The sequence below is a fragment of the Phallusia mammillata genome, chromosome 1, assembly GCF_965637545.1.
Source record: "Phallusia mammillata chromosome 1, kaPhaMamm4.hap1.1, whole genome shotgun sequence".
Taxonomy (NCBI): domain Eukaryota; kingdom Metazoa; phylum Chordata; class Ascidiacea; order Phlebobranchia; family Ascidiidae; genus Phallusia; species Phallusia mammillata.
In genome coordinates, this window is record NC_137252.1 from 33,090,144 (window position 1) to 33,109,814 (window position 19,671).

At 35.5% G+C, this 19,671-nt stretch overlaps 2 protein-coding genes and 1 non-coding gene across 3 annotated transcripts; all 3 read left to right on the plus strand.

Annotated features, from left to right (window-relative positions):
• Positions 1-671: 671 nt before the first annotated feature.
• Positions 672-1,796, plus strand: LOC145230710 (coiled-coil domain-containing protein 137-like). Its single transcript, XM_080096217.1, has one exon. It carries the CDS (start codon positions 710-712, stop codon positions 1,277-1,279), a length of 570 nt encoding a protein of 189 aa, XP_079952343.1. The 5' UTR covers positions 672-709; the 3' UTR covers positions 1,280-1,796.
• LOC145230577 (uncharacterized) lies at positions 1,792-18,782 on the plus strand. The gene is made up of 23 exons (XM_080096033.1): positions 1,792-1,923; positions 2,721-2,903; positions 3,204-3,366; positions 3,735-3,915; positions 4,280-4,404; positions 5,985-6,165; positions 6,763-6,972; positions 7,519-7,633; positions 8,052-8,258; positions 8,625-8,736; positions 8,900-9,077; positions 9,828-10,079; positions 10,877-11,059; positions 11,448-11,571; positions 11,838-11,989; positions 12,677-12,804; positions 13,303-13,461; positions 13,686-13,821; positions 14,382-14,514; positions 14,861-15,059; positions 15,837-16,040; positions 16,701-16,888; positions 17,706-18,782. Exons 1-23 carry the CDS (start codon positions 1,857-1,859, stop codon positions 17,789-17,791), a joined length of 3,666 nt encoding a protein of 1,221 aa, XP_079952159.1. The 5' UTR covers positions 1,792-1,856; the 3' UTR covers positions 17,792-18,782.
• Trnas-gga (transfer RNA serine (anticodon GGA)) lies at positions 4,534-4,607 on the plus strand. Its single transcript has one exon. It is a non-coding gene; the product is annotated as a tRNA-Ser (tRNA).
• Positions 18,783-19,671: the final 889 nt, after the last annotated feature.

Consider the following 19,671-nt stretch of genomic DNA (forward strand, 5'->3'; position numbering starts at 1 on the left):
GTCACATTTTTTGCGTTACAGTAAATGGCAAGGTAATAAACAAACGGATCATTTGCTATAATTGATAAATGTATGATAAAAATACAGAGGGTAGAGAAGTACTTTGTTTTCGAATGGCCAACTTAGTTTTGTACTGTGGTCCTATTTATGTTGCTATTTTGTATCCAATTTAAGTCGGTTGGTTAGTGAGTTTTCATTAGTAAGTAATGTTCGTTTCAAATTAATTGTTTGAAAGTGCAACATACGTTACCACGTGTAGTGTGTATTGTTTTGGTTGCGTTATCTATTTTGGCTTTGTATAATTTATACAACGTTTGACACAAGTAATTCTTAAATAAATTGTACCTTAAACTTAAATTTAGAATCTCCCAGCTTATTGCTTGGTGGATGAAGACAAAGTAAGCCGTAATGCTATACATTTAAGTTCATCAAAATTTTCCCTACAATTTTGAGACATACATATTTCAACCTACGCGATCCTGGCAACCAGCAAAAAAAGGCTCCAGCAACCAGGCAAGGGGTTCACTTTAGACCCCAATAGTTCGCAAACCAAACAAAGCTGAACAGAAAAAATTTAACACAATACTTTTCAAAGCATTAACAAACCATTAATGGCACTCGTTTGAAAAAATATTAAAACCACGAATATTTTCACTTTACCAGCCTTGTGAGTCTTAAATTATTTTATATTTTGTCTTACAAGGGAAAAATGGGTAAACACAACAGAAAAAAACTTGAAAAGAAAAGTAATTCTGTTTCCAAGCGAAAGGACCCGATCTATTTGAAATATCAGGAGGATCAAAAATGTCCCAGCAAACAGAGTGAACTTCTTTCCGTTAATCAAGACACAATTAAAAAGAAAAGAAAGGGAAATTTGTCAAATAAATATCAACAATTGCCTGGTGAAACAGATTTCCAGTTTCTGCGTCGGATAAACCATGATGTTAGTTATGTTGTGAAAGCATCAAGAGGAATACCTGATACACAACCTGAAATTGTGGAAGATAAAGCTGTAAAAAAACTCAAACTCAAACAGAAGAAACGGCTTTTTGAAAAGAAATTAAAACAGAAAACCAAACTGCAAGAAAAACGGGTCGATGAAATGGAAAAAAGTGTTTGGAAGGAAGACATCAAGTTTGGAGATGTTGTGTTAAGACCTCCGGAGCTGAAATCAAAACCTCGTAAAGTGGACTTAAAGGAAAATGTATCTGCTAAAAAGAATTTTTCATTTTTGTCAAAATTTTCTACTGATGGTGCTGGTTTTAAACTCAAGTCCTAAAACTATTGTTTTACAATCACAACCTCATTTTAAATTAACTAACGCTAGACATAATGTATAAACGAGTATTGCTCTTCCAGCAGTTTTATTATAAATAATCGATGTTTCGACGTCCCATACAAGTTGCATTCATCAGGGTAATGGCATATCTTGCAATAATTTTTTTTGAAAAGCGACAATTGCAACAAAACACACACTCAAAACAGCGTATGTTTCTGGTATAGGACATCGAAACGTTGATTATTTATAATAAAACTGCTGGAAGAGCAATATTTATTTGAACAAATAAAAACATTATTTTGCCTTTGCTTCTTTTGACAAAAGTTGTCCTAGTGTTGTGACATAAATATTTATCAAACATTGTAATGCGTTTCAACAGGGCAATTATCATCCATGTTAAAACATCTGCATCAAAGTATTCATTATATTTAAGCTCAGTGACAAATTTGTTGACCAAAAATTGAAACTTTACATTTATACATTTTGAAGGATCCTAAAAGTTTTTTTTTCTGCACAGGGCTAAAATCATGTAGCTTTTTTAATTGTTTGTGTATCATGTGTAAGATTGTTCAGAAATATGGGAGGAACTCAAACTAAAAGTCAAGAAAAGGAATTGTGCATACAACTACACAATGCTATTGCAGGTATCTGTGCATAAAACAACCAAAGGATTGTCTGCATATATAAGTTAAAATTGATTGTGAAAAGGCTTTGTTTTGTGATTATTGTGGTGTTTTTACTAAAAAATGCAAAAGATTTTGAAGTAAAAAGGACATTCTTTAATTGTTGCTGCCATTACTGATTTGCCTAAATGTGTAACAGTAAATCTTGTCCTTTTTGGATGTCTATTTGGGTAATTGTATTCACCACAAGAGCGAACAGACACTTTTATGGCTTTCATAGACATTCATATCGCAACATTGCTAGTCCATTTTTTTGCTTAATCAAAGGCACATCCGCATGTTACACACATGTGTGTTGGGCATGTTTATACAACACACATGTGATAGTAAAGTAAACCTCTATTTCCGCTGGATGTGTACATACCATTACCCATGTCCTTTACAACGGTTCAATACACCTGTGCTACACCTTGGCAAAATACCTGTTTAGGGTTAGGCCTAACCTTCTCATGTCATTTTTTTGTATTTATACTTGGTAATGGCATCATCTGAAGTATTATAGATAATTGTTGGTGTCAACTATTTTAATAGAAATTCTTGCTGTAATCTTTGGGGATGGGTAAAAGTAAAAATGTGACACACTGCATTTAAAGATTGGAAAAGTTTATTTTTATATTTGGACATGTTTTTACTATGTGTGTCCAAAGTTTTTTTAAAAATAGTATAAAATAAAGATGTTGCAGTAATATTTGCCCAAAACTGTTTGTCTTTTTATTGCTAATTTTAAGACTGATCATTTCTATTTCTTGATCTTTTAGATGGAAACGGTGATGCTGCTCGGGAACTTCTCATGTGTCGTGCGGTGAATCCCAACAATAAACTGTTTGTTCACAGTCGAAAGCTCGATCCACCGTTGTTTACAGCAGTGGAAAATAATTGTCTGTCCTTAGTGGAGATGCTACTGCAGTACGATGCAAAAATATCGACTTTTAACAGAAATGGTGAGTAGCTACTGAGCCTTTAGGTTTGGATACATTGCCAATAGAAAAATCTTAACTTTCGAGGAAAAGTTTTTTAAATGTTTTTTTTTTTTATGCAGTTGTTTTTTTCCACTGTGTAGATATATTTGTTTTTGATGTAAATATATCATTGCATATATTGCAACTGTACTGTATTGTTTACATAGTTTCCCAAACGATGCAAAACTGAATTACATTTGCATCCAAGCTAAAACTACACACACCAAAGCATTTAAAAACATCAATTATTATCAAGCACATAATTAGCCAATCAAATTACAGGCTGCACACCGTTACATGTTGCTGTGGCACAAAACCTAGAAGAGATTGCTGAGACACTTATTCGTCACAATGCTAATCCCTCTGCACCAAATCTTCATGGAGAGTCATCACTTCATGTTGCTGCCACCTATGGACTAGTCAACATGACAGAATTGCTTTTAAGGTATAAATGTGCTAAACTTTGCATTAAAGATTGGTGTTGAAAATTCAACAACCCCTTTCATGATGATTTTTTTACTTCATTCTTCTTTGTTATACAACTTTCATTTTGTACCTTTTTTAAAATTTTGTTTTGAACTTATATATATTTTTCTAAAAATTTAGGATAAAATTTTCAAAATTTATTGTAAGACTTTTTTTTATTTCATGTCTAACTCCCAACAGCAATGTTTGTTTTAATATTGACAAAGTACTAAAGAATATTACCCTAGGAAAAAAAGTACGTAAAAATTTACACAGGCTATAAAAATCATAAAAAGTATATAGTTGTGTTAAAAAAAATTTCGGAATTTCATCTTGATATTTTTTTAGTTCTGGAGCATCAGTGAACAGTCGTGGAAAATTAAATCGGACTCCACTTCATTCTGCATGTGCAATCCCAGGCAATACCAGCATGGCAATGTCATTACTCAACCATGGAGCAGACCCAGACTTACAAGACGAGGAATTAAAAACTCCATTGCACTATCTGGCCCAATTGGGAAATTCACAGGTCAGTGAAAACAATAAACTAGGGCCTGTTTGGCATTTTTCTTCTACCGTAGTGATATTACTAAACTTTTTGAACGTGACGTAAAAAAGCCATATATTGTTGCCAATAATTTTTGTAACCTTATTACACTGGAAAAAAAGCTTTTTATATATTTTGTAAAATATTGAATTTGCTTTGTCATCTAAAAATCCAGTCTGTTTTTCGGCATCATGTCTCAGTACCTAGTTTTTGTTCATTCATGATATAGAAAAAAAACACTCTTTAGCTTTGTAAGAGTTCTATTGGACAACTGTATTCCTTTTTGGTATCTGTGCATCTTAAAATATTCTTAAAATTCATGTCGAACAACGATTTTTATATGTAGGGCATTGATATTCTTTTACAAGCTGGTGCATGTAAAAACTCATCGGATGTAAATGGAAAATCGGCTCTTCACGTTAGCGTAGAAAGTGAAGAAATCTCTGCAACTCGAGCTCTTCTCAGACACCAGTAAGTGTTTCCATTCTGTGATGGATAATAAAACCAGAATTGGCGATCCCCTACTACGAAGCTGACATGTGCAGCATACGAGGCAGGCAACGGTGCTTGTGATTCGACTTTCAGCGGTTTCTCCACTGGGCCTGTGTAGCTCAGTTGGTAGAGCACGAGTCCCGGAAAGACTCCTGTCGTGGGTTCGAATCTCACCGCAGGCTAGATTTTTCTAGCCCAGGGGCGGGCAACTTCTCCAGTCGGCGGGCCTGATATGGGAAAATGAAGTACTTGGCGGGCCGGATCCCTGAAGCGATACATTAATCGCGTATTTATCCAGTGATTTAAAACGGATTTTTGACCACCTAAACCAGGGGTGGGGAACCTTTTCGTTTATAAAAGCTACCTAACGATTTATCGACACTCGTGTAGGCCGCATAGACTATTTCCCAGGCCAAGGGCAGTGATGTTCAAACTTTTTGACTTACACAATGGTCGTTTTGCTATTTCCTCGTAGTTTGTAGGACTTACGGTCCCAGCTAATTAAAATTCCTCACTACATTTTCATCTTCACTACAACATTCAGGATTTATTTAACCTAGAAATTGCTGAACCTGGAGTTTTTGGTAGTCCTAACTATGGAAATCGCTTTATGTACCACTATGGGACCACATGGGTCTTGTTTGAAAACCGCTGCCCTGGAACTAATCAAAAAATAATCTGCAATAAAGTCAAAAATACGTTTCTGTCTATTTTTTTCAGTGCCTGGTGCAGTCGGTTATATCAACATCTTAAAAATGTATTTTGCCATCGAAGGCCGCACTTAGTGCCCTGAAAGACCGCATGTGGCCTTTAGGCCGCAGGTCCCCCACCCCTGCCTGAACTAGGCTATACGTGTGGAAACAAAGAAAACCGTTAAAGTAGGACACACACGGTTGGTAGTTATGTCGTAACAATGGACGTATGGTGCAATGGTAACAACGGCGGGAAATTTTTTTGCTATTGGGGAGCGTTACTGTGCGTTACAACTGTAATTTGACGTAGTAAGCAAGTAATGGGGGATTGCGGCAGACTGTGGCCGCGGGCCACATTATCATGTAAGACCGGAAACTGTCCGCGGGCCGCTCAAAATCCCGTCGCGGGCCGGATCCGGCCCGCGGGCCGTATGTTGCCCACCCCTGTTCTAGCCTATGCCTTACCAACACCTTTCATGTGGTAATGCTTGGGAGACAGACTGATTCAGTACAATACCTCTAATAGGAGCATGATAAAACCAGAATTAATTTAGAACTAACATGTTATACATAAAATACAAGTAACCAACAATGTAATGAAACTGCAAATATGGGAAACGATTATTATTCTGTTTGTATGTCAGAAGCAGATAAATTATAAAATATGCAGCAAATTTTAAACTTCAGTTTTTTTAGGGGTCCCCCTTATTACTAAAACACTGAGGGTGGCAAAATTTTATCAAAGCAGAATAAAAGTTACAGACTAAAAAGTTTGTTAAGTCTTGATGTATGTGTTCTCTCTTGCACATTTTTTAACACCAATGTATACATTAACACTAATTAAAAAAATATTTAAATATTTTTCAGGTGTGATGTGAACTGGCAGGACTCAAGCGGACAAACCCCACTTTACAAGGCTACAGAAAAGGAATACAGCGAGCTAGTTTCGATTCTGCTGTTAAATGGTGCGGATGCCAATATACCCTCTTCATCTGTGATGTATCCAATCAGAACTGCTGTGTGGAAGAAAAATATCAACATCACAAAAGTTGGTTTGTGTATTTTGATTGTTTCATCCCAATAAGAGTTCAATTTATGCTAAATAAACTTTGTTGCCACATATGGGTGAGTGGTCAATGCAACCGCCTTATGTTCACAGGGTTGTGAGTTATAATCCTGTCTCAGTCACATGTATTTTCCTAAGCAAGAAACTCAAAGGCATGGCTTCAACTTAGTAGCTCCCGATATGTTGAATTAAACTTCACCAACAGCATAAGTCAAAAATAATTCATGGACTTGCAATAAAAACATGAAGGTCAACAGCATTCTTAATGCATTCAGACCGTGTCCAAACACCGAGGACAAAATGAAACAAATAAGTTCAGTTATCTCATAGAAATATTAAAATAGCTTACACGAGGTGCCATATAATTAATTAAGCCAGTGTTCGGATCATTTTAATGTTTCAATTTGGCACTTTTCTGTACTGTGATCTATATACAAATGAGTTGTTATCACTATTCTGCTTTAAACAGTTTTTGTAAAAAAAAATTGTAAATGTCTTTTTTAAATGCAAACTTTTCAGTTTTATTTTGGGCCAAAATGATATCAAACTTGTTAATTCCATAAAAATATTTCATTATAGTCATTGCTGGACAATGGTGCAAACGTTAATGCCACCGACCGAACTGGAATAACTCCTTTGCATGTTGCCTGTCTGTACGGAAACATAGATGAAGAAAATGACATATCACTGGTAGAAATATTACTTGGTGCTGGAGCTAATATCGATGCACAGTGTAGCAAACACAGACGGACACCTTTACACAATGCTGTTGAATGTGGAAATGAGGAGGTACACCTAAGAAATTTTCAATTGCTGTTTAAACCCTTTTAGTGCAGACATTTTTACCTGGTCATAACTTGCATGCCGAATCTCAAAATGTACAATAAATTTTTTTATTGATTTGAGATGAGTAATCTACAAGTGAAATCCACAATAAAATTTTTAGCTATTTAAATTCGAGAGTCAATTACACTCAATAATAGGATTCAATTTATGCCTCAATTGCAAGGTTAAACTCGTTTATATGTTTTCCTTTTGTAAAAATCATGTCAGTAGCAAGTAACGATTAAGCAATTATAACACATACCTAAACACATTGCTTTGCAATAAATTCAAAATTTTGTTGTGGGCTTGTAAGTAATAAAATCATTCATGTTAATTATATACTCTACATTGCAGAAAGTTGAAAAAAATAATAGGATTCTGGATTCGAATTAACTATTCTAGGATAAATCTAAATAATTTCTTCAATAATTTAGAGTAGTATACTACTTGAATTGCATACCCCCATCCATGATGAATAAATGTTTTTTGTTTTCAATATTTGTTGTGAAGATCGTTGTACTTCTTCTACAAAATGGTGCTAACTCCTCTTTACTGGATTCAAAAGGAAAATCAGCACTTTCTCTGGCAACAACAGAAAATATTTCGAATCTGCTCACAGAAACAGGTAACTGTTTTTGCTTAAAAGTCTAAATCCATGCGAAAATAAACATGTCACAGTCCATGCACATGTAAGAAAGGATTGTGATTAAAGTTTGTAATTCGAGATCAAGCTAGTTTGATATAATGTTTGAAATTATATTTTGCCAAATGTCATGTTTGAGGGACTGTAAAGTGTTTTAGATTTTGAGCGCTTTTGTTGGAAGGAAAGATCATTCTTAGAAAGAAAATATTAGACTTTTCTTCAAGTTTGGCATTTTTGAGCCTTTTTTATGATTATTTAATATTCAGTAGATTATGTTTATTTTGCAGTATAAACCTATATCAGGTACTTGTACTTTGTATTTATTTCTACCATGTATACATAAACAATGACTTTTAACTACATTATTTCCTATTCTTAAACATTTGCCTTTTCATATCAGATGGGACAGGCCTCAATCTAACACCGTTGTCCCGGCGACGTGAGCAAAACGAAACTTCATCTCCTGGTGCAAGCATTCGAAGAATGAACTTCTACACCCGACCGAATCCCCTCCAAGCCAATAACATCCCACCTTCTGCAACTGGCCCCCCTCCTATTCCCCCCAGGGATAATCCCCACCCATCAGGGGTGCCATTTGGATTAAATGGTATATAAGTAAAAACAAAACTAATGTAAAGGACATTAGACTTACAATGGAGCAATACCTTCTTCAGAGAGAAACGTTTTTAGCAGTTTTGCACTGATAATTATAATATCTCTATGTCAGATACATGTTTAAACAAAATGTGGAATTATTTTGTTAATGAGTGTATTGTTTTGTCAGGCGAAAATGATTTGTGATAGGAATGCGAGTAATTAAGTGCTACATTTTTTTAATGTCTCAACTTGCAAATTTTTATTGTAACTATGTTTTAGACTTTGAGCCTCAGTTTCTGCTTGTTTGTATCATTTTACACTGTGATCCACAACTTGTTTTTTGCTTAAACTTTTAATATTTTACTTTTATTTGAAGGAACTTTTCCAAGTGCCATCCCAGCTGGCGTTCCAATCATCCGTCATAACTTTACTTGGTCGGCTCGTGATTCGACAAGCAATAACTCAGAAAATCACAACAACGGTTCAACGTGAGTAACTGAAACAACAGTTTTTTTTACTCTCTAAGGGGCTTTAAGAACCTAACTATTAAGTTAACTAATGGTAAGTATCCTTTAACATTTTTTTGTAGAAGTTTTCTTGCAACTTTAAGTACTTTCTTCCTTTAAGTGTTTTCGTACATTATCATTTCAGACCACTAGGTGTTCCCCCTGCCAAACTTCTTTCTTTCTCGACCAACTTTCCGCTCAGCAACCCTCACATCATGTGTCACAGCATAACATCGAGCAAACAAACTATCAACACCGACCTAGGCTGTACCCTTCATATACCAAGTTCTTCTGTTCATTCAAGTTTTCTCTTATATGTTGAGGTACAGACCACATTGTTTGTTAATCATAAAATACTATGGCATTTGTGTTTCACTGTAATGCTACTATAACCTCATCTCATGAGTAAGCTGCAGACAGTGTGCTTTGTTTAAACCTATAAGGTCTTGTCAATGCTGATATGGCGAGGAATGTTTTTTTCGTCCTGTTATGATCAACATAGTGGAGTGCCTTAATCTGGCCAATGTCTTGTCCCCAGCTGATCTATAAGACCTTATAGGTTAAAAATGTGGGCACTGTCTGCGGCTTACTTGTCATGTCATGGCTTCATGCATATATATTACTTTTGTCATATTCTTTAAAGTGGGCCTAGAGTGTCGCTTATCTTTCGAGATGAACTCTGTAAAAATATGTTTACTGCGCACTTTTGAGTTGGGTTGAGTTTATTTTGCCTGTGAAAAAAACATAGCGACAGATTTGCACTGAAAAAATTACCAGGCCAGAAATAGCTGTGCAATGTGAAATGCTTAACGTGCAAAACAGTGGAGGACACAATTGGTGGTTTATGACATTACGTCCTGCAGTTACACTGTATTATGAGGTGTTGGTGGGACCAGTTGAATGGGCCCTGGAATCTAACCATATGTGATGGAAAAGGAACTTGTCATAGACAGCAATTATTCTATTGGTTTTATTTTACCTGCTGATGAGAAAAAAACGTTGTGATGTTTTCCACCTAAATGCTGGCTTGTATCTTTTTGCTCAGAATACATAAATTTCTATCATATTGTTAGGGCAACAACTACAGCCAGGATATCCTTCCCCTGCCCTCCGGTCACTACCTCTGCAGCAACTTGATAAACTTTTACACCCACACACTCCCATCGCGTGTCCATGGCAACCACATTGCAGGGGAAAACCCTGAGAGGGAAATACCCCACTTTCAGAAACCCATCACTGTGAAATTCGTCCTTCGACCCTCTGCGCTGGCCAAGTTCGATGAAAACGAACATGAATTTAAGGTTTTCGCAAGCTTCGATGAAAGCGTAAGTTTTTATGTTTTATCACACATTTATTTTTGCATCCAGTTTACAATGGTTACTCCATATGGCCATGTCTGTTCACTGAATAACATTGGAACCTCATTGCAGTACAATATTTATGTGTCCTCTTCCCTGAAGGACACAGATGCTGTTTTTCACTATTTTTTTTCTTCTGTCTAATGCTGGCTTGTGTGACGCTTTTGGTCAAGAAAGAGTTCTTCAAACATATTCATATTTACACACATGCTAGTTATTGATCCAAATTTGATCCTCCTGAAGTTGACCCTGAATGACCTAGAGCAAGGGTGTCCAAACGTTTTTTTAATGGGGGCCAATTTTTACCAAGTGAAGAAGCCTGCGGGCCAACGTTTTTTTAGAAATAGAACACAAATATACGGGCTTTCTGAAATTGTGGAATTTTGTTGTGTCAGCACGATGTACACTTCCTTTTTACTGGGAAATAAACTTCCATAGAAGGCTTTAATTGCATGATGTCGCAAGTCGCCAAATCCTAAAAACCTAATCTGGACGATGGCGGGCCATACGCAAATCAATTTGAAAAAACAGCTGTGGGCCACTTGAAATGCCGCCGCGGGCCGCCCTTTGGACACCACTGACCTAGAGGTTCGCCCACAGGCCTCCAAAACGTGAAACTTTTGAAACGGTTCTATACAATAGTACATGATGCAGGAGTTTCATACTTTGTTGGTCGGTGCATTGTAAAGTATTTCGTTTTTTTGTTTCACCCCTTTGACCCCGAAGAAAATTTCATTTTTTGAATAAAAAACTTCTTATTCCAGGTCACAGCTTGGGAAGAACTTGAATGTAAAATAGAGAAAATATTACATTCTGATGAAAATGGTGACGGTACAAATGGGCAAACCATCAATTTGCTCACAGTGGAAACTGATGAACTGGGGACACTTGTGGCAATGTTATGTCCTAAGCAAGATTCCAAACAATTAACTTCCAGTAGTGAAAAGGTAACAGTTAAAATATTGTTCATGTGTTCAATGTTTTGTTGATGTTGTTTAGATTATATATTGAAAAAAAATTCTTGGTTTTTAACTTTCATGACAAAAAAATTGGTTGCTTACTCTGAGGATTTATTATAATTAAGAAAAAATCATATCCAATATCTTATTAATACCTGTTGAAATGTTATAAAGCCCTAAATAGTTTTGCTAAAACAAAATGTAGACAATTTTGTTAATCATGCATTCTCGGATGCCGTTTTTTTGCAATTACCACAAGTATTTTTTTTGAAATACAATGTGCTATTAACTGATATATATGTATTTTTAGAGTTATCTGTGAGGCTTCTTAAGCATTTATACCAAATGTTTTGCATTTATGACTGATTTCCTTCAGATTACATCATCAGTGGACCCCACAATTTCAGCATCTGTGAGTTTAAACCCTTCAGAAAAAGCAGCAATCGACCTGGAAGCTTTAAAGGTCACTCCAAATATGATTGAACAAATGAACAGAAAGGGTAGGTAAAAAAATATTTGCAATAAATTTAACAGGGTATCTTTAATACGCTCGGTGTTGTCGAATTCACACTGTAGATAGTTTTATTAATCACTTATTTGTTTTATTGCATACTTCATTCCAATTTAAGGCATACTTCATCCATATTCACTATTTGTACATTCAATATTCACCTAATTGCACAAATTTGGTAAAATAAGGTTGATATAACCCAGAATCTTCTATGTGTTGTAATTACTGTATAAATGTATTGTTTTGTGATTGTAGATTTTTCGTATGTGGTTGGTTCTAGTCGAGAAGTTCGGTTAAGTGTAAAGAATGATTGGTCGTCAGCTGACCGTCTCATGCTTTCCATCCATCTTCCGTGCACTACAGTGTTGCGCACAAACCCTGCTGATGTAACACATCGAATTATGATGGTAAACCTCACAACCACAGTACTATACTCTATGCTGTTTTATGGTAACTGTGATAAACATTTAGTACAGTGGGTAAAAAGATTGTTTCTTTCGCCGAAAAATAAACCCAGTCGTGGGTTTAAATCCCAATGCAGGCTAGATTTTTCTAACTATTGTCTTGCCACATGAAATGCTTCGTAATCAGTAAACTCCTTTAATGGCCTTGCAAACTATGATTGATGCATGAGTGTGCCATGATCACTGGTCTGCATGAACGCTTCAGGGCTGATCTGAGTTATGAATTTATGTCTATCTTAACTAAATATGAAGAGAAATGAATGCATCTATGCATGACATCAATCATGCTAAAAATATTTCAATTTACTATTATTGTGCAACAATCTCAACTGAAAAACTGCGTTATATGCAAAGGTTCAAATAAATTCAATGTCATCATTGGATACTTTTAAAATACCTTTTCTAAGTACACACAAACATACTTGCCCACAGGTCCAAAATTAAAGAAGTTTAGGGACAAATGTATTGTTATGTTATCAGTGTAAAATAAATATAGTATGGATAACTTTTGGCTGATTTTGTTATTTGGTATTCCTTTGTTGTGAAATTTCTAAACATTTTTTAGGATAATCAGAAAAGGGGAAATTTAACAAAATTTGAAAATGTATTGTGAATGTCAATTTTTTGTAGAAAAGTGAGAAATGGAATAATGAGATTCCATTTTGTTCGGATGCTGTTACTTGGAAGGATGTCACAGAAACTGAATGTCAGCAACTCAATATCACACAGAAGGGCAAAAAACTACTTCAAAATGCAAGGTAACTAGCATAAAAATTACAGGTCTTCGGTAACAGTTTACTAAATCAATGTAGTCTTTGAAGCATTTCCAGGTGAAAGTTCAAATGTCAAAGTGCAATCCAATCTAAGTCCATGACTTTATTGTTACTTTTTGATGATTGATTTTGGTTTTGCAACTAAAACATTAGTTCAACAACCATTTAAAAACATATTCACTTTAATCTCGCAATAGTTTTGTAATGCTATCAATCTTTATTACGAAAGGAAATTCTGTGTTAGGTTAAGGTTTTAGAAGGAAAATTACTCTTACACTTGTTCCTAACCTTAAAAATTAGATTAAACCCCTTAACCTTAGTTTCTATGACCATTGTCTGTCTAAAAGCTTTCTCATTCCAGTGTTTTTATGCCACTTATTGGCATGTAGCGAACCTGTCTCATTGGAATTCTTATGTTAGTAGCTCTACCACATGGTCAAGGATAACCATATTTCACTTTAATTCAAGTTTGTTTGTTTTCAGCGATCCAGTGCATCATGTGTCATTCCGAATCACCACCGATGTTCCAATTCGAATTTCATTCATTGTCATCGCCGTACGATCTTATACATCCACCCTATCCAACCACATGGTGGCGCTACCCAAGCAGATTGCCAAGTTAAGAAATACGACAAGTGTCAGGTTAGTTTAATTACACTGTCCCAGGAAACTTTTAGTTCAAACGTTTTTTTAACTATTGCTCAAGTTTTTACCTGTTTTTTTTTTGCACTGATAACAACAGCATTTGTTGAAAAGTTTACAATAATGATTTTTTCTGGCATTTTTTTGTGACAAGATACTTTTTCTAAACATTTTGTTTTACACACACAAGCAAAATATAAATCTATAATGACCTTTTGTTTCAGTTTTTTGGTGAACCAGAAATCGAATCGAGCATGTGAAGTAACATGTGATGTTGTTCCTGTTGCCGATGCCAACCAGGTTTGCAGTAAATACAGAAGGAACGGGAGTTATAAGGGTCCACCACCCAGCTTAGCACAAGTACAAACAAGTTTTGTGTTTTATAAAAACAAATGTATGGCTAATAGTGATGGGACGAGTACCCGGTACTAGGTACTCGGTATTGATGGTATCGAACAATTTCAGTGGCATTGATACTCGTACTCGGTATCGAAATATTTTATCTCAGTTTTCGATACCAACATGCGAATACCAATGGCCGATTTACACTATAAGAATTTGTTTCACACAGCACAAAATTGAGAAAAAAATCTGCCAGTTTATGTATATCTTTTTCGCTATCTCGTGGAGATTACATTTTTCTGCATGTGTGTGTGCATGCCTGTACCCCGACTATGGCAGATAAATTAGCCAGTGATATACAACTAAGTACAACACTATACTTAAGTACTCGGTACTCGCTTCAAAACCTGGTATCGTCCCATCACTAATGGCTAACCACTAAATGTTCAGTGTCAGGTTTAATGTAACTTTTTTCACAATAATTCTAGCTTCAGAATTAAAGTTTGAAGAACTTTCAGGCTGATAGAAGATTTATTAGATCTTTAAAATTGCATATTACCAAACTTCTTTATTTGCAGGAAATCCAAGAGCGTGATTGCATTGTCATAACTGCAGTGGGAGGTTTGAGACTAAACCAAAAGAAAGATGTTTGTCGAAGAATTATGTTTCATTCAGCACTTTTACCTTTTAATGACCGTTTTTATATCAAAGGTATTAGCTGTTACTTTTTGCTTACAAGGGTTTATAAATGTGCTGTCATATTCATAAGTAATTTTTGACCGATGCATTGAGAAACTTGGCTTAAAAAAGTGTAGTAGGAAAAAAGTGCCACATAATGCCTTCAAGGAGCCTGGTATACTGTGATTTATATAAAAAGTGGTGTTTTGGGGCTGGTTTGGAAAGTGGATTTTCAGCAAAATGGGACTTAAAAGTGACTCACTGTATAAAATGTTACTTATTATTTTAAAAAAATGTTAAAATTATTGTCAGAGTAAGCTACAATTAATCTTTTGTTCATAATATTCACCATAGCCTCAACTTTCAATTTCTGTCTTAGGTACCTCATGTCACAATAACACAGCATCAAAATATACCGGCAACATTGAGTTTTCCATTGACGCACGGCATCGAAACCCGTCTACTGCTCGAGTCCGTTCTCCTCTCAACAGCGAAAGCAGTGTCCTTGTAATGGAAAATGCTTTGGCCACTGAACCCAGCACATCAGCATCTCATAATGGAGTTACAAGTGATAAAAAGTAAGTTGTGCGTTTGTTCTATCCTGCCTAAGTAAGTTACTGGTAGCCAATGGTCCCTGTTTTATAAATTATTGGCACGCACACCAGCTTCCCGAGTACACTTAGGACCACTGAGAGCAACATTAGACGTGCACGATGTGGCCACACACCAGTTTATGAGCAGCATACATTTTTATGTCTCTGGACATACACACAAGCTCCCTACGTACCATGAGGACAACTGTGAGAAACATTATATAAGCATGCTGTGTTCACACACCAGTTTATGTGTAGTATTGAATGTGTCTGGACATGCACACAAGCGCACTGAGTACACTGAAAACCACTGTGAGCAACAATAAACGTACATGCCATGGCCACATACTAGTATATACACAGCATAGATTTTCATTTGTCTGGGCATACATACACGATCACAGAGTGCACTTAGCAACATAAGATTTGCACCAGTGGCCACACCAGTTTTATACCAGTTTATAGATAGTTAAGTTACCTGAGAATGTGTGAGCAGTGTGTAATCGTACCAAGAAGACAAGTTGATGGTATGTTTTGCAGAGAATGGGTATAGTGTAATGTGAGACAGATGGACTAAAACAGTCACATATGTACAAAATTTTTACATGTTAGCAGTTTGCAATAACAGTCCAACCAACACTAACAGGTACATGAAACACAAAAAAATGCACTGTTTTCATGTCTTTAATAAGTTACATAAGTTCAGTATAAAACTCCTGCCACTGGATAATGATTTTAATTGATATGTACTTTACCTTTTAGGATCCTGTCTGTAATGCCTGTAGAGTTACCTCGCAAAGCAAAGTCGAAAAAAGTTCCGATCAAGGTCATGACCTCTGAAGAAAAAGCATCCCGTGCTGCAGAGAAATCCTTCCTCAACGAGTCTGTGATGCTCCGGATCTGTAAATCACTGGATGAGCCGGAGGTCAAGGAGCTCGCATTTCAACTGGGAATCAATGATGAAATGTAGGACCGTAAACTTTTTGTCGTTTTTATGGTTAAAAAGTCAGAAGGCAAAATGTTCAACTCTTCAAAGATTTATTTGTGACTCTGACTTGTAAATATGGAGTCAGACTCCTTGAAGTTGTTATTTTAAGAGGGTGGAAAATATTGACAAAATTTCTCCCAAGCACTCTAAAAAAATCATCAATTAAGTTTTCTTTCGCTGTTTACAAATGGTGCAAGCCTTGGCAGCTATTTATAGCCTTGTTGCCAGAAAAAGTTAAACTATTTGTGGTCTTTGTAAGGATATATTTGAGTCGAAGTCGACCAAAAAAATCTGAACCTGTTTAAAAACCAACTCCTGTAAAAACTTTGCAATCCTGTTTTAAAAATATGTTACCACTCATATTGCTGTTGGTAGAATACAAATTTGTTTGTTTGCCCATCTGAGCTGTAAGAATGGAAATTCCTGGTTGGTTGTTCTGATCTATGTTGCCACCTACGTTAGTTACAAACTTCAGCTTGTGTTCTAAACACATAGTAGGTTACATAAAAACCTGAACTTTAACGGTAAAAAAAGCATTCCAAGTAATTTTCCCTGCTCGATGAATTATAAATATGCAGCCCTAATAAAACATTAGAAAACCTTATTCAAATAGAATCAGCAAGTCAACATTTTTTCAGAGTGACGGAAGCTTTCACTCAAAACAGTGACAACTTGGAAAAAGCCGGAATGCATTTGTTGAAGCAATGGAGACTGGAGAATGCTGTTAAACAAGATGTGGTTGCTGCCATATGCCTTGCATTGAGGTGTATAGGACGAGATAACGTTTCTCAAGATGTTTCGAGACGTTGCAACCCATTTTTGGAAAGTAAGTTTTATTACAGTTTGTACTATGAGGCTGGCTAACCCAAAGATTTATTTTTTAATTAAGGTGTGTCAAGTTTTTGAATTGAGTGACCTTGATAAAGAAAAAGGTCACAGTTTGAATTTTTTTTACCTGTTGTCAATAGCCCTTATACATCTTAGTTTTTAAGTTATGACACACCAACAAACATTTTTTGCTGCCTTGTAAACTAAAAGGACAAACAGATGTTTATTTAAGTAAAATATTTGTAACTTTTATGTGATGGGTAAGAATGCTTTAAAACAGGGGTTCCCAACCTGTGGTATGCAAGTAAGGTTTATCCCTGTGGTAAGGTTTTTCAGGTGGTACGCGAGTAGCTTCCGTTTTTTCACTAAAACCTGGATTCAAAACTTTATATTTTGTTTATCTGGTTTTGTTAACAATTTTGTTTCCTGAAGCCTATTGTTATTGTTACGTTAAAATTCCTGTTGTTTCGTATCATTACGATCTTCAAAATACAGGTCATGTCAATTGTCAACAAGAAGCACAGTTGCTTTGATTTAGAGAATGAGAATAATATACTTGGGCACCTTTTATAGCAAACAGCATAAGAATCACTAGCTAAAGTGGTTTGTCAAAGCTATCTATGCCCCAAATATTGCAATACCGTAAACTTTAATTCCTGACCTGTATGGATGCAAAAATTGTCAGGATTAAGTGAACATTTGGATTAACTGATGTCCATTAGTTTAAGCCTTACCACAATACAAATCATTTTTATTTCTAGTTTTATCGGAGAAAATCTGGTTTAACTGAGGTACTTTAAAATTGTGTATTACAGATTCTAGTCACATCGCAGCACTTCCAGTATTCACACGAAATGTTGACGTGGCAAACTCAGTTCAAGCTGATGGTGAAGAGAGGTAACAGAGTTCAAGGTCGGATCCCAGTGACCTTCAAAAATGGTCTGAAAGTGTCGTGCCAAAAAATGTCACCGAGCAGCATGTTTATGTGGAATTTAATTTTTTTTTTTAAAACAATGAATAGTTGTGGTATTGTGGGACTTTATGTGTATCAACAGCAACCTTTGAAAAGTGTGTATGTTTTAGGTTATAACCAGTGGTGGGATTCAGCCGGTTCGCACCAGTTCTATAGAATCGTCTCACGAAATTTTATGAGATCAGCGAACCAATAGCTTTACTGGTTACTGTCAATGAACTTTTTGTAACAGAACCGGCTGAAAAATATGACTTTTGTGATGGAACCGGCCGACAAAAAAATTGAAACCCACCACTGCATATAAATATATATATCCTTGTTCAATGAAACGGGTTTTACCTTTTTGACAAATAAAGGTATCCTATATGTATGTTATACTTAAGTATGGTGTTCTACATCTACTTTATTTGTTTTTTCTCTCCGATGCAAATCAACTTTTACAAATGTGACACCATTTTTACTTTTTTCAACATCAGAAAGCTACATTTAAATTTTTGGTACTACTGTATAATCACTATTTTATATATTGCAGATTTATTAAATACGGTGCTAATGTTTTTGTCTTGCCTCTTATCAAAAATCATGCCTTTTCACTATTGAACTTGTACTATGTGTACCTTTACCTGTACAGTAATTTTTATTTTTTTGATCTTGTTGATTTAAATTCGTTAATCATGTGATTTTTTTTTTATTTGTTGTTTTGTGATCGTACCATACACATAGTGTCTGTGGAGGCCAACTGAGTACATTTCTGCAAATATTTCATAGTACGTGAAACTGAGCTGCTTAATTTTTTAGCAAAGAACTGTTATGTAGATTTTCTACCATTGTTTGTGGCCTCAGCTACAAATGCGGTACTTTGTTTTTGTAGAATTTTGGATGCAAAAGAAATAAAATGCCTTTTGGTGCAAGTGCTACAGCTGCCCTTGTGATGAATTGCAAAAAAATATTTATTGAGTTTTGACACAAACTACTGTGGATGAGTTCTGTTTATTTGCATACTGATTCACGAACTGTTGTCTGTTATAAAAAAATCTGGTTAATCACTACAAAACTGTGCAGCTTTTTCATGCAATTAACCAGACAATTTTCTTATGGCTATGGTTGGACTTCCGATCACTTGACAATTACTGAATTGTGTAGTTAACTAGATTCAGCTGTATTAGTTTTGGTAGCCTATTACAAGTTTTTTGGTTAATTGCAAGGAAAAAGGTTGGTAAAATTGATGTTTCACCTAACCTACTTTTTCAGTTTTTACCAGAGGAAAATATTGTTCATAGAAATTGGCAAAGATTATTTATCTCATTTGATGTTTTATGACAGGGATGTGCAACCTTTGCCACTGTGGGGGCCAAGTACAACTAGAAGGGTGGCTTAGCACATATTTCCCTTGCATATACACTATAACCTATTTTAAAACATAAATATATTTCCTATGCTTATTTTGTATTGGGTCCCATATTAGCCATCGTCTTTTATAACTTTAGTCGTTTCTGCAGGCAAAAACTCATGGGTCCCCACACACGTAAAGTTGAAAATAATGCAATTCAAGAGATAACCATGAGAAAGTCGGGTGTTGTAAGGTAAAACACAGTGATCGGCACTAGGCTTAAATAATAATACTATGTAGAATACAAGCTATAAAATTAGATTCACCCCAGATATTGTTTGAAGTATGTCCTATTTAACGTTTTAAAAAACTGAGCCATTTTAGGGGGCTAGTAGGGCAACTAATTGGGTTTGATACACAAACTAAAAAATATATAAAAACCACAATGACTTAATCAATAGTACTGCAAAATTTCAGC